This window comes from Artemia sp. Qi Xiang Cuo, chromosome 20 (assembly GCF_049724085.1).
Source record: "Artemia sp. Qi Xiang Cuo chromosome 20, ASM4972408v1, whole genome shotgun sequence".
Classification (NCBI taxonomy): domain Eukaryota; kingdom Metazoa; phylum Arthropoda; class Branchiopoda; order Anostraca; family Artemiidae; genus Artemia; species Artemia sp. Qi Xiang Cuo.
The window spans coordinates 10,513,809-10,530,376 of record NC_142813.1 but is presented as its reverse complement, the minus strand read 5'-3'; the positions used below and the strand labels follow the sequence as shown (position 1 = coordinate 10,530,376).

At 31.7% G+C, this 16,568-nt stretch overlaps 1 protein-coding gene across 1 annotated transcript in view; it reads left to right on the top strand.

Annotated features, from left to right (window-relative positions):
* LOC148939856 (nuclear factor NF-kappa-B p105 subunit-like) overlaps positions 1-11,922 on the top strand; it is a 176,674-nt gene extending 164,752 nt beyond the window's left edge. Inside the window, exons 18-20 of the mRNA XM_089105862.1 lie at positions 4,099-4,276; positions 8,086-8,252; positions 11,649-11,922. Of these exons, the coding sequence (XP_088961988.1) occupies positions 4,099-4,276; positions 8,086-8,252; positions 11,649-11,732 (429 nt within the window). The 3' untranslated portion in view covers positions 11,733-11,922. The remainder of the gene's footprint in view (positions 1-4,098; positions 4,277-8,085; positions 8,253-11,648) is intronic.
* Positions 11,923-16,568: the final 4,646 nt, after the last annotated feature.

The following is a 16,568-nucleotide window of genomic DNA, read 5'->3' as shown; positions in this document are numbered from 1 at the left end:
ATATATATATATATATATATATATATATATATATATATATATATATATATATATATATATATATATATATATATATATATATATATATATATATATATATATTTTGCTAGATTTAAGGTGCTTTTGCTGGTAAATTTACAACGACTTATATTTATTGATCACGACTTTGCATGGATTTGGACATTTCTATTTGGTTGACGGTTCGGGTATACTGTTTGGTCCTAGGTAGTTGGATAGATGGGTAAGGTAAAAGCCTCGTTAAATTGCAAATTTTTCTCATTTGGTGTTTTGGGCCTACATTTTTTTTTTTTTTTTTTTTTTTTTTTTTTTTTTTTTTTTTTTTTGCCAAGTAATTACCTCTTAAACATAATATATATATATATATATATATATATATATATATATATATATATATATATATATATTATTATTATTATTATGCTGATTTATTATATTAGTGTATTGAACTTTCGCAGTTCGGGACTTCGACAGGTCTTTTTTTTCAGCTCTTTTAGATAGAACTAGGATAATGACAGAAGAAAGAAGTAATTTTATCTTAGAAAATTTCAGGCCGATCCCAATATTAACTGCCATATATAGCCTACATCGAAATTTTGAAAATATGAATATACAAACATTGAAACTTATGCACAAATCGAAACTTATATATAAATTGAGACTTTGAATTCGACATTCAACTTTTACAGCTTGAATTCTGTGGTAACTCCTACTATCATTTCTGTACTCTACCCCGAATTTTGACTTTCTACGGGGGAATATTGGGAAGTTCTTTCTTTTTTATTAGTTAACCAGAAATTGCGAAAATAACCAGATTATTTGTTTTACATCAACTTTTAAGTTGAATTGTTCCTAATAACAGTAATTAGAACATGTCTTTTGTACCCTCAGATGACCAAAATTATTTAAAGTAGCTAAATATTAAATAAAAATAAAGTATTTTTTTTATATAAAGTATTTTTGTATACTTTAAAAAAAGTATTTTTTTATAAAAATAAAGTATAAAAAAAATATTAAATACAAATATTAAAAAAAAAAATGATTAAAAAAACCAAAATTAAATAAAGTAGCACTCAAATGCGAGAAACACCTCACCTTAGACCTTAAATCCGTCAGTGCCTCCAGAGACTCACAGCGTATCAGTGAGTAGCCTCCATTCTTCCCTTAAGTGGGCTGCTCGTAGATGTTTTGTCACTCTGCCATGGACCAGACTGAAGGATCTTCTAGTTCTGATGAGCGTGTTTTTTTTTTGTTTTTTTTTTTCCTTCTTGGTGACGGGTGTCCTCCGGTTACCAGTGAAGGAGCATTGTTGGAAGTCTATAATCTGCGATTGGGAGTATAAGTCCAAGGTGTTGCCATCTTCACTATATCAAAACGGGAAAGACTGCATTGGCTCGGACTATTCTAGCGCGTAGTTCTTTTTAGAGTCGGGGCTGGAAGTTATTTTACTTCTTAAGTACTTGCAGTGTGTCATCTGTTCGGAGACTTCGCCTCGTATTTGGGTCCCACGGGTAATTGACATAGCTCTAGTTTTTTGGGTGTTGATGTGTAATCCCGACTGTTCAGCTTTCTTTGTGAGTTTGTTCAGTAATTTCTGAAGCTTCTAATCTTCAGCTTCTGTTAACCCAATATAGTTGGCATAGATGGTGTCCAAAACTAAAGTTTCGTGCGGCAAAACTAAAGAAGTTTTGCCGCACTTAGACTTCCATGTGTATTAATCTGTCTTGAAACGCAATTTACAACCAGGATGAAGAGAATAGGTGAATGGACACAACCTTGCTTAACGCCAGTCATCACTTTGAAGTAGCATTGTTGTCATGAGTACAGGATCCAGTATTTCATTCATGACAACTATAAGGCAAAGTATCTTCTCAGGAATGCCATAGTACCGCAATACCGCGCAAGCTTTGACGATCTACTAAATAAAACACTTTCTTGAAATTCGCGAAGAATATATACAAGCATTGTTTTTATTCATTCGACTCATCCAACATTGTGTAAAGAGTAAACATAAGGGTGAAATAGCATCGCTTTGGCTGATATCCATGCTCTTCTTCCTTAAAGGGGGTACAAAGGGCAGTTTGGAGCCTCCCTGGCATAATAGTCGAAAAGAGCTTTAAAAGAATCTAGAGAAGATGGACACCTCCGTAGTTGCCGCGTTTTTTGTTTCTCATTTCTTGAAAACTTTGACTGTGATTCCCATTCTCTCTTCCTTGGAGAAATTTTCAGTCCACCACAAGAGGGAGAACCCTGGGTCTTGTATTGCCAAGTAGAGATCAGTCCACTGTAACATCACAGGTAAAATATATTATAAAAACGCTTGATAGAATTCATTTCAAATTTATTATAAGTAAATGTCAGTTTAAATTATAATAATTTTTCTTGCACCTTCTAGATACACTGTTTATAAAAAGACTAACACCCTTTAAAACCACCCTACGAAAAGGCTTGAAACTGTTAAGCAGACTTTTGATATTTGATTATTTCTATTTTTATCATTCTACACTTCCAAATTCAATTTTTATTTGTGTTTATATGTAATTTTATTTATGAAATTTATTCCCCCTATATATATATATATATATATATATATATATATATATATATATATATATATATATATATATATATATATATATTGTTTAAACATATAACATATAAAAACATATAAATGCTTCTCGAAATATTACAAATATGTTTAATACATTCACATTTATTTAATGAATCTAATTTATTTTCCTAGTATTTAGATAATATGATTAATTATTGCTTATCATTTTCATTTCGAAAGTATGATAGATGAAATTACAAATGTAATAACGTATCAGCCGAATCATTTCCGCCGTGACTATACCGGCTTATGATATCCAGTGCTCCTCTCCCCTGGAAAATTACTTCCCAGAAAATGCCTCTGGACAATTAACCTCCCTCTCCCTGGATAGAATTCTCCGTGGACAATTCTCTCCGAAATGTCCCCCCTCTTGTGGGTAACCCCCCACCCCCATATAATTGTTTTCGGAAAATTATTATCCCCCCGCATACAATTCCCCCTCCCCTCAGTGGAAAACCTCCCTGCAGACAATTAACTCCTGGAAAATTCCCCCGCATGTAAAATCGAGCAGTCAAAGGGAAGTTAATACACAAATAAAGTGATTGAAGAAAAGAATGGATTTTGGAATTTTCTAACTATATTCCAAATTATAGGTAGAATATATGGTGTAGGAAATCATATAGTATTTAATATTTTTTTTTTATTCTTTTTTTCGTGTTTTTGGGTGGTGGAGGTTGAGTTATGATAGCAGGGTAAGATAAAGGTTAAAGAAAATAATTTGCTTGCTTTTTTTAAAATAAGGAGTTCTGTCCATTTTAAATTTGCTTGGTTATGATTTAGAGTTTGATTCCACATTACTTAAATTAATTTAAAAAAACACCTTAATTGTACCCATTGTCAATCACAAGAGATGAACTGGTATCATGTACTACAGATTTCGGTTCCAGATCAAGTCCAATGGAAGCTATCACTCGTACTTCTTAGTTCCCGCATGTATCTCAGCGCACTTGCATCATAGGGCACCCCTTCCAATAGTTGCCATTAGCTTATGCTATTACTACTAAAAACTCACTGTAGCACCAAGCTGCCTGAGGCTTATACAGCTACGCACGCTCCACCTCCATCCCAATCTATTTAAGGACTCTTTCTTTGCAGCCTCCCAAGAAGTTATATTTCCCTTAAATTCTTCCTTACGATCTCCTCCCACCGAATTTGAGCAAGGCCAGACCTAGTTTTTTTCGGGGGGGAGGGGGGAGGGGTAACACAAAAACACTCAAAAAACGCATAAAAAATTTGTTTGTATCCATTTTTGTTACATTTTTACGAGTCAGACAAACTTTTCGGGGGGGGGGCAAACCCCCCTAAACCCCCTCCCCCTGAGTACAGCCTTGAATTAGGGGATAACCTGCTTTTCATTTTACACTAGATGGTCGGCCGAAAAGGACGATCTTCGGCAATGTGTCATCTTTCATGCCCAGTTTTTAAGCACACATTCATTAATTTCCGCTTAATAAGATTTCATCTTTCAGATTAAAGAAATTCTCTCTCAAAATTGGACAGTAGAGAAGATAGAAAAAGAAGAAAATATTGTGGAGCTGTCCGCTAATGACTTGCCATCCAAAAAAATTCCTTCAAGTTGTAGTCGATTAGACTCGGGAATAGATATCGACTCTTCTTCATCAAACATTGAACATTCGTCTTCCAAAAGTAAGTAGCCTATTCATTTTTTTACTCTAGATATGTGTCTAGAATCCAAAAATACTGCTCCAGGGGTTACTCCAGGATGTTGTGTGCAGCGGCACTTTTTGAAAAAAAAAAAAAGACACTAAAGGTATACGAAAATATGAGAAGAATTGTGGAAATCTTGAGTATACAGTTGAGTGTTTAATTACCTTTTGAGCCGTTATTTTCAAAGTGGCAAATTGTAGACTTTATAATTAAAAATTTGAATGGTTAAAGTGTGCTTTCAAGTGTAATCTCAAAGCCCGTCTGTCGTGCCTTACCTATAAATATCCTGTATTTTTCTGTTCAAAGTACCAAGGACCTGAAAATATGAAAAAAAATCCCCCTAGCAACCATCTTAACTCTATTAATGCCTCAAAACTTCAATTTTCTATGGTTTTTCCTTTGGTTGCTCACGTTTTTAAGGCAGTGCACATTTTTGTCATGTTGCCACGTTGAACCACTGAACTAATAACTAAACTAATTATTTATTTTTTAATTGGATAATTACTTAGTTAATTAGTTTTTTGACCACCCTATTCGTCCATAAGAACTCTGAAATTAGCAATCTTTATTCGCACAGAAGCATATGCCATAAGTGACATGTGCCTTAGGCCTATTTTTGCTGATTTTTGCCAAAGTTTCTCTGTTTTTTTAATTTAGTACTGGCTACTGCAGAAAAAACTGTTAACTACCTGTGGAGGTCTTTTTCTTTAAAAACCAAATCCTAGAATTCTCCTAACAAGTTTCCACTTTTCCAAACAATCAGTTTTAATTTTCACTGTCCTTGGTATTTCAGAATTACAATCACCATCCTTGGTACTTCAGAATTGCAGGCACTGCCCTTGGTACTCCAGAAAATTAGGCACTATCCTTGGTACTTCAGAACAACAGGCACTGGGCTTGGTACTTCAGGACAGCAGGCACTGTCCTTGTTACTTCCCAACAATAGACACTGTCCTTGGTATTTCAGAACAGCAGGGTTTTGTGGCAGATTGATATTTGTAGTTAGCTTTTTAATGTCTATGCAGCTGTAGAAGCCAATGCAGTTGCTTCTGAGGGGAAACTGACCTGGCTCAAAACAGTCATACAACCTTCCAGCAGCTCCATTAAAAATTTGATTCCTGATTTTCCCTAAGTTTCGAGGTGTATAGGGTTTAGTGACTTGCACTTAATCAGCTCAAACAATCAGATTTAAACTTTACTGTCCTTTGTAATTTAAGCTCCTTTGTAATTTAAGCTACACTTTAATGACAATGGGTTTCATCGTTTTTCCTCATATTCCATATATATATATATATATATATATATATATATATATATATATATATATATATATATATATATATATATATATATATATATATATATATATATATATAAATTAAAATATATATTATATTGGTCTATATTTTATCGGTCATCTATATAAATACTGATTAAAATATAGATCATATAGGTTAAAATATAAATCAAATTGCCAGTATAAACAGAAAGTTTCTACACGTACTTTAATGGAATTGTTCTCCCGTCCATCTTGTTGAAATTTCACACAAGGATTTTTAATATATATTATCTATTTTTCATCTATATCAATCTAAAATTTGATTTATATTTTAACCTATATGATCTATATTTTAATCAGTATTTATATAGATGACCGATAAAATATAGACCAATATAATATATATTTTAATCTATATTTCACTCTGTATGTATATAGATGAACATTACATACATCAGGTTCACAAAGTCTTAGATAGACGTTATAGAATTGTTTAAATGTTAAGGTGGTTTCTAAGACCCCACTGGCTACACATAGGTCTTCGTTGATCCTGTAGCAAAAGATCAGTTAGCCTGGGTGGCCATGGCGTTTACCATGAACAAACAAATCAAAATAATTTTTAATTGTTATTGTCATAGCAAGTAATTTTTAAGGATATGAGGCAAACAGGCAATAATTTAGGCAAATAGATTTATATGTTCTCCTACTAAATTTTCTTATACAATTTATTGGGTTCTTGCGAAAACTTCTGGTGACTTCTTTGAACCTGAATTATAGCCCTAACTCAGCCCTAATATAGCCCTAAACTAAAAACTAAAGCCCTAACTCAATTATAAACTAAAACTCCCTAAGCCATTCACAGTTTAAATGGTTTTTCATTTATATTTTGATATACAATGACTCCCTTGTTTTGTTCTTTTTGTTTGTTCTTTTTGTTTCTTCTCCCTTGTTGACCCCTTGTTTTGTTCTTTTGGTTTGTTAGTTTTTTTTGTTTCTTCTCTGGTTTCTCCTTTGTTTCTGTTCTATTTTCTTCTTGAATACTTCATTTTTAAGTGCGTTTTTTTCTCAAATATTTTGAAAGGTTAGTTTTTCCCTTTCAAATTTTTTGGCATAAAATAAAATAAAAGTATAAATATGGTTTAAACCTTTAGTTAAACCAATTAACTTAATTTGAATTACCTTTACTGTATACCAATCTACCTTAGTTCTGCCCTAGGATGACGAAAGACTTTACAAAAAAAAGTGAAAAGAATCGTTTTTATAAATAAAATTTTTATTTATAAAATATAATTTTGGCATTTTCTGCCAAAATGGCATTTTCTGTCATTTTGTGGCTAAAAAAACAACTTTGGCTCCTAGAGGGGTAAAAAGCTATTGAGTGAAAACTCTTAAATAGTCATTTGATATAGAATTACCGTAAAACTTCTATATTGAGCTTTCCAGTTTCAGTAATCCCCCTTTCCTGTCCCAGTTCTACTTCCAGCTTTCCACTAATCCAACGCGGTAAACGCGGTAGCATATTCATTCCTAAAGATACACATTGTCCATTCGAAATAAACGGTTAATATAAAAGAACAATAGAACAAAAAGAAACAAGAGCAACAAAATATAATAAGAACAAAATATAAAAAGAACTATAAAAAGAACAAAAAGAAACAAGATAAAAATATAAATTTTTAATATAAAAAGAATTTTAATATAAATATATATAAAAATATTTATATTAAAAGATATTTAATATAAATATCGTTTTAATATAAAAAGAACAAAAAGAAACAAGAGAAACACAAAGATAAAACAAAAGAAAAAAAACATAAACAAAGACAATACAAAAACAATTAACAAAGAAATAAACAAAGAAGAACCAGACGAAAAGGAGCCACCTTTAAACAAACCTTAAAATGTACTTTTGGTTTCTTATTGAGAATCAGTTATTGTATAACGGGAAATTTAATCGTTGATTTTAAAGGGAGGTTTTGACTATTCATTTTTTTTCTATTTTATTTTTTATTTTTTTTACAGCCGATTTTCCATTGTTGATTTTAGAAGCTCCTTTTTCCAAATATTTTGGGAAGAGAAAAGAAGATACAATGCATTTGAGAGAAAATAAAAGAATAAATATGTTGAAATGTGAATTTATTCCGATATACCAATATAAATTACCGAAATACTGATATACCAAAATAAAACAAGAAAATTGTTTTTTTGGAAAAACATGTTACGACACCTTTGAAGTATCGTAGCCAGTGTAAGGATTGCCTTAGTACCCCTCCTTCTTTTTCATTCTTTTTAATGTATCTTTAAAATGGGTAAAATATAATTATAAGTGGCCTTTTTCTTGATTATCAACCCCCCCCCCCCCGTCTTCCCTGCCAAAAATGCCTGAATAATGTCTTTCCATATGCTTGACTTGAGTTTTTCCTCAAATAAATTTCTTATAAAAGCAGATCCCTCGAGTAATCCCCCTCCCGAGAATTAGTTGACGTGTAAAACATATTTTTCTATATAGGTTCAAAAGAAGTTTTGGACGAGAAATATGTCGACCGGCTGTCTGCCTTGTTCCATCCTCAGAGTAGAAACTTTCAGCGTCTTATGGCTGATCTGGATTTCCAGTTTTTTCGACCTGTATTGGCTAATAAGGAGAATCCAGCCAAACACCTCTTCTCAAATCTACCGGTAAGCTTGACTGTAATGGTCATAGTTTATATATTTTCCTCTGTTTTTAAATCGAAATAAATCTGCCTTTAAAAACACTTACTTTTCTACAGTCTTTAGTAATTTTTCTATACTATATAGTATTTATTCTTGATATAAAGTATAAAACTGTTTTTCGAAAATTAAATAAAAAAATTCCTACTAAAAAAAGAATGACCCTGAGCACGTCCTTGCTGTTGCACGAAGGTTTTTGCCATCACCCTGGACGTGGGATATATTTTCGTTTACAGCTGAGGTTTTTTGGAGTAGAAGAACTGACAAAACTTCTTACTTAGACTTAGGTCCTCCCACGCCGGTTGGCGCATAAGGAGAAAACGGCGCCTCTCTACGGTGACCTCTGAAGAGCTTGTGGTTACAGGGGAGCAAAGATGTACCCGCCAGTTTAGCCTCTCTCTCTCTGGATAACGGCCAAGCGCGCTGCCGCCATTATCCATACAGATTATATGGCCCCAATACCACCATCTGCTACTTCGAATTCTCTCAACTATCAATGGTTGCTTCGTTTTTTCACGTATGAAGGTGTTCAGAATCGTATCCAACCAGTGGTTACCCATAATGGGCCGAAGGTAATTTCGAAACCTTGTATTCGCTACTGGCCAAGACACTTTGATTATAGATGGTAGTTAATCATTCGTAATTCGAAATCAGGCCACTAAATTTGCTATTGCCTTTTCTGGATCGCAAGGACATCAGTACCAAAAATGGCCAAAATCCACCATAATAACAACAGCTATTGCATTTTTCTTTTTTCTCTTTTGTGCAAATTTTAGGCTGGATTGGCTGGATTTGTGGTGCAGGTTTCTAATCTAGTTTATCAGGTGTTTTTTTTTTAATACCTGTATTAGCTAATAAAGAGAATCCATCTAAAGGCCTCTTCTCGAATCTGCTGGTAAGCTTGACTATGATGTTTAGTTCATATATTTTCTATCTCCTTAAAAATTGGAAATTTTTGGTGGATGTGGCACTGATGTTTTTTCCACTTTCAGCTGAGTTTTTAGGGTAGAACACTTGCCAAAGGGGGAATGATGGCCACGATGAAGATAATAAATCAATGATTCGAAGTTTGAGTTTGGGCCACCCTGAGTTCGCTATTGTCTTTTGTGGGTCACAAGCTGGTGACACTTGCCAAAGAGGGAATGATGGCCACGATGAAGATAATGCATCAATGATTCGAAGTTTGAGTTTGGGCCACCCTGAGTTCGCTATTGTCTTTTGTGGGTCACAAGATGGTGACACTTGCCAAAGTGGGAATGATGGCCACGATGAAGATAATGAATCAATGATTCGAAGTTTGAGTTTGGGCCACCCTGAGTTCGCTATTGTCTTTTGTGGGTCACAAGATGGTGACACTTGCCAAAGAGGGAGTGATGGCCACGATGAAGATAATGGATCAATGATTCGAAGTTTGAGTTTGGGCTACCCTGAGTTCGTTATTGTCTTTTGTGAGTCACAAGATGGTAGGTGCCAAGGCGCAACAACAATAGAAGACAACGACAAGTGTCAACAACAATAGAAGATATTGCCTTTTTTTAATATTTTTCTTGTTTGCAAATTTTGCTAAACAATTTGTTGAGTCGTTACAAGAATTTTTTTCTTTTTTTTTCCAGCGGCAATACTGTTCATTCTGCTTAGTGTCAACCCTGGTTATGTTGCATGTCTTTTTGGAAGTTTCTCACCAAACCTGTCCTTTTCATGTCTTTTAGTGCAGATGTTAAGTAAAACAACCACCTCGGTATTCCTTTATAGTTTGGTCGAATTTTTGGTAATTTTTGGCCATTGAAAATTTTTGGCCATTGGCCATTGTACTTTTTTTTAAAGCTAATTTGTCTGAAGTTTGTTTTAAACTACTCGAAAGATTATTTTTTTTTCACATATTAAGTTATTAAGCTAGGTGAAGGAAATTATATAGCTACAACTATACGAGGTCTAACCTAACCTAACTCACATCGAACTATTCTGTTTCTAATGCTGATTTCAAATGCGTAAAATTCATTAGTTAAAAATTTATACATGTTGTCATCCAATAGATCTTAAAAAAAACCTTTTACACATTTTTACACAACGGTATATCCAAACCTGGTTTTTTTAACGGACCGAAAGAATATCTTCAGTGAATCACTGACCCTGACACTTTTATAAAAAAAAACTAAACAAAAGAATTTACTTTTGAATAATAAATTTGTAAGAATTCAGTTTTACCTGTTTATAGGAATTTAATTGTATAGGAATTTATAAAGATTTATAAATGTCATTTTTAAAACATGGTTTTGACTTACTTTCAAGCAAGCTAGACGATTGTAAGGTGCACTCACTTGAGTGTATAAAAAAGTTCATCATTTCTATGTTCTCGCTCCTGCCATCTTTTAATTTTCCCGCTCCTGCCATCTTTTAGTAAATATGCTCAGTGAATGCTCATGCTCATGCTCACCTACAAGAAATTCTTAAAAACCCCCGAAAACCGGTCGATAATTTTGAACTCATGGAAAGGAAAACACCAAAATGATAGTAACCCAACGGTAATATGAACAACATAGTGTAAATTTCTTAAATCAGTTTAAATCGTCTGGTTCGTCTTTGTTTATTTCTTTGTTAATTGTTTTTGTATTGTCTTTGTTTATGTTTTTTTCTTTTGTTTTATCTTTGCTTTTATCTTTGTGTTTCTCTTGTTTCTTTACTGCACGTTAAATACAGGTTAAATTATATAATTACTAAATTAATTCATAAGCTAAGTAGTACGTGTTGGTTAAATCATTGAGAAACAGAGGGAGTACTTGTAAGCAACCTTGTGACTCAAAAATTTTCCGTTTTATTTTTTCTATAAGATTTAACACAGGAGAGTTAATTAAGTGGAATTTAAATTTTAATTCTTTTTACCGGCTTAAACTTTCACACAGAAACAGAGTTTTTAAATGAGGTTATTCGGCTTCTTTCACGCGCTTAAACAATAATGTGATTGGCCCACAAAAATCTGTCACTAACGCAAACCATTTAGATTTAAGTACTTTTTTCTTTTTACCACGGAAGATAGTAGTATATCCTTTTAATATATATATATATATATATATATATATATATATATATATATATATATATATATATATATATATATATATATATATATATATATATATATATATATATATATTTTAATACAATCCATTTCTGTAGGTGTCACTTCGAACACTCCGCACATATTTTATATATATATATATTTATATATATATATATATATATATATATATATATATATATATATATATATATATATATATATATATATATATATATATATATATATATATATATATATATATATATATATATATATATATATTTTAATACAATCCATTTCTGTAGGTGTCACTTCGAACACTCCGCACGAAATTGGCAAATATGCAGTTAAAAGAAGCTGTCAAAGTTATTGACGAATTTCTCGAGTAGCAGCAACATACTAAATATTAATCAAGTGCCTTTAGAACTTCTCTGCCTAGAAAGACTTTTTGAGGAGTACTTGGTGTTGGAAATTACCTCATTTTAAGCTTGAAAGGGTCAACTAGTGTATTATACATGTTTTTTTTAAAGCTTATATTATACCCTGACCCGAAATTACGTTCTAGAAAAATTTAGGAACTGTGTCCAAAAATATACATATATATATAATATATATACATATATATATATATATATATATTATATATATATATATATATATATATATATATATATATATATATATATTATATATATATATATATATATATATATATATATATATATATATATATATATATATATATATATATATATATATATATATATATATATATATATATATATATATATATATATATATATATATATATATATATATATATATATATATATATATATATATATATATATATATATATATATATATATATATATATATATATATATATATATATATATATATATATATATATATATATATATATATATATATATATAACATATAGAATATACATATAGAATAACGGAAATCATGGGGAAATCGTTTGGGTGATTGAAATTGGGGAACATTTAGGGGGGGGGGCGAACTCTTAGCAAACTGAACTGGTGTCTGGTATTTGTTTGTGTAAAGCTTTTACATAAAAAGTTTTTTTTGTAATAATGCCTGGTCATAAAAAGTTTGTGTTCTCCTTCCGAGATTTCTGTGGCATACCCCCCTCCCCACTAAGGAGAAAAAATAGGAGGGGGTTGCTTAAAATGAATAAATAGATATTTAGACCTGTAGCAGTAATTTTTGAAATTATTGCTCCTTCTCCCTTTTGCAATGTTTGAACAGTTTACATCTATGTAGTTTAAAAAATCATATATTTTATAACTATTACTGGTGCGCAGGGCCGTATCCAGGACTTTTTTTCGTTTGGGGGGGATTACAAAGGGATATTTTCGGGGGGGGGGGTACAAAAACACTTAAAAAAAGTAAAAAATTTGTTTGTTCATTTTTGATTTGGTTTTTACAAGTCGAAAAAATATTTGGGGGGGAGGGGGTTCAAGCCCTCTACCCCCCTCCCGGAGACGACCTTAATGGTACATAATTCATCCGAATTCTGAACCACAATTAGCAAAATCGGGCCAGATCTAAGCCAAACAGAACACTTATCACAAGAAAGGTACGATAGGTGTACCGAACTGGTACGATTCTGCTCTTGTATACTGCCTTGAACTTATTCTAAATGCTGATAGAAAACGTTTTAAAGGAGAAAGGATGTATATTTGTATGTGAAAAAATATTTATAATCTATTATTTGTTTATTAAACATTATCCAAAAGCTAACACTGTCATGAAAAAAAAAAAAATGTGTTATAGTTTGTTTTTGGTTATGTATTAGTCGTTGTAGTATTATTGGCTTTAATTTGTAAGCGCATTAAGCATTATGAGCTTTTATAATATGAGCTCTAAGTTCTAAAACGTAAATTTTAATTTATACCTAATCCCGATTTCCTTTCGGAAACCGAGATTAAATGGGACCAGAATCTACGTCGGGATCTACATGTTCACATATGCATGCACAAAACAGTTGTCTGTATATACAACCCCTCGGAAGGAATGAGATGGCGCTGAAGGAACAATGCCTTTGGCTCAAATGTACATTTTGGGGTTTTTTATACTTTAAAACAAGAACCTACAGCTTTATATCGGAATAATTGTTGGACAAATTATTGCTAAAAGTACTTATTTAACCCTGGGGATTTGGTATCAAAACCAAAAAGTTCAAAATTTTAGCTTTAAATTAAAAAATTCAAGCTTTAAAAAATCCGACTGGGATTTGATTGTTTTAAGCTTTAAATTGCTGTTTTAGTCATAGAAAAAACCCTACTAAGGTCCTGTTCATAATATCCAAGCGTCATAGGTGAATATAGCCTACACATAAACCTTTAAAAAATTCGTTTAAAAATTTGTTTGAAAAATTTTTTTGAAAAACATTTTAGAGTATTGGCTAGGTTAGATTCAGATAGCTATGTTTTTATAGTTTAAATTATTTAGATTTTCCTAATTTTATAAACCTTTAAAAAATTTGTTTAACAATTTAAAAACAATTTGTTTAAAAAGCATTTTAGAGTATTGGCTAGGTTAGATTCAGATAGCTATGTTTTTATTGTTTAATTTTTTTTTTAGATTTTCCTAATTACAACTTTTCTATTGTTTTTAATATATAAAACTAATAAAAGACAGTAACTTATCGAATTCTTTTAAATTTTACTGACAATGATTATTATGAATAATATGGATGATGATGATTTTGAAGGTTATTTTATTTAAGTTGTTGTCTTTTGAAGCATCGTCTGTCGATAAATTTAGAGTATCTGCGATTATAGCAAATTAATATGAATTATAATTTACACTGCGAAATTTATTTTTCGCTCTTGCGCTATATAGGCTATATAGGAATTAAAAGTCTATTTACCAACCAGTGTATAAATAAGTCCTACTGTTATTAAACTTAAGCCCCAACTTTGTTAATTAGTTATGCCAAGTGATAAAGGGTAATTTAGGTTATTTAATTTAAGGGTAATTTAGGGTAGCTAAGTGATAAAAGTTCAATTTGCTTTAGAAGTTTTCAAATTTAATGATTACTTGGATTATGATTATAATAATTATGCTTTTCGAAGTTTTACGTAAATTTATAATAATTCATTTTAAATTTTATTTAATTTTATTGAACCTAAAAATTAACTTATAGCTTAACTTGTAGACGACTTCAATTGTGAAAGAGTGTTTGATTTGAAACTTTCTGGGATTTTCCTAGATGGGAGGGATTCAGAATCGAGTAACTTCAGCTCACTGCCTAGAGGGTGAGGTAAGTCGGGGGGGGGGGGGGGTGGCTCAGCAACAACAGTTCAGTTTGGCTTTGAACTTTCCAAATTTAAGAATTCCTTTGATATCTATTATTACAAGATCGATTACATTAATTGATGACTTATGATTACGTTCATTACAGTAATAATTAATCAAACCATGATTACATTAGTTATGCTTTTTGAAGTTTTTCAAAAATAAAGTTGCCTTTTTGTTTAAATCGTAAACAGCTTTAACTATGGAAGAGTGTATGGTTTGAAACTTGTATAAATAGCTCCCTTAGACGCCAAAATTAGAAGGCTCAGTTGTTGATCATTCTAACACACTGACTGGGGGGGGGGAGTCAAAGAAGTTTAGTTTGGCTTAGAAATTTCAGATTTTAAGAATTTCTTTCAATACCCGTGATCACATGTATAATTACGTTAATGACATTGGTTACACTAATTGATTACTAGTGATTACGCTAACTACCTTAATGATAGTTTTCACTGTGATTATTTTAGCTCTGCTTTTCGAGATTTTGCATAAATTTACTATGACTTATTTTGAATTTAAGTTTATCTTGTTAAACGTAAAGTTGACTTTCTGTTTCCGTTGTTGACGAATTTAATTATGGCAGTTTATTTATGTATATTTTGAAGCTTGTTTAAAGAGCCCCCTTAGACACTAACTGTGAGGGGCTCACGAACGATCCGTTCATACACAATATGTATGATGTCCTCCCGGATGGGGAGGACTGACTGATTGAGGTTTAGTTAAGGTTGAAACCTTCCAGGTTAAAGAATTTCTTTTAATACCCGTGGTCACAAGTGTACGAATTTACAATGCCCTTTTGTAAAATATTCGAAATATTTCGAATATGCTAAACCTCAGTACTTTTGGAAACTCTTTTGAAGGAATATCCTTTCCCAAAATAGTTAGATTTTAACAATCTAAGAGCCTTAAAGGAGCTCGTAGAGCCTCAAAGGAGCCTCAAAGTAACAGTTCTAATGTTAATTATCAAAGTATATTTCCAATATAAAAAATCGTGAAAAAGTAAAAGATCTGTTTTATCGCATACACCCAAGTAACCCCTTATTTTAACAGTCTTGCGATTTAACAATCTGTTCAAGAGAATAATCCTGGAGGTTTTACCAAGGCCGTATCCAGGGGAGGGTTTAACCCCCCCCCCCGAAATATTTGTCTGAATCGTTAAAACGTAACAAAAATGGACATAAACAAATTTTATATGCGTTTTTGAGTTTTTTTTGTTGCCCCCCCCCCCAAAAAAAAATCGAGTAAAAACCCCCTCCGAAAAATAAATCCTGGGTACGACCTTGGATTTTACTAATGCCAGCTATCAAAGACATTTCATATAAAAAAGAATTCGTCATCTTTGATAAACAATTTGGCTGCAGGAATTTAAAAGGCGTTTTGGGAAGTTTGGAGAAAAATTCAACTGCAACAGCTGCAACATGAATATGTGATCAAAACGCTCCCCTTCCCTACTGTCCTTGTCGGTAGACCCCCCCCCTTGGCTAAGAACTTTTTATTCTGATTGATCTAAACCTAAATAAATTTAAAAATAGCTCATTTTTTTCCACCTTATTTTATGATTAAGCTGCTCAAAGGGACCAACTTTTGCCATCTTTTGAAACCTGGTGACCAGATCTGTCAGTTTAGCGTTGAGTATGTAGAGGGCAAGTTACGGGAAAGTTATTTTTACTGAATGATGGAAAATTTTAGATTATTTTTTTTAGATTTAGTTTTTGTTGTATTAAGTGGGAGCATTTTAGCTCATATTTTATTTTAAATGCAATTATTGTGGCTTAATTTTTTTTTACATAATTTTATAATGTTGGGGTTATTGATCATTGAAGGCTACAATAAATACAATATCCTTTTTTTTTTTTTTTTTTTTTTTTTTTTTTTTTTTTTTTTGCTGGAAAGAA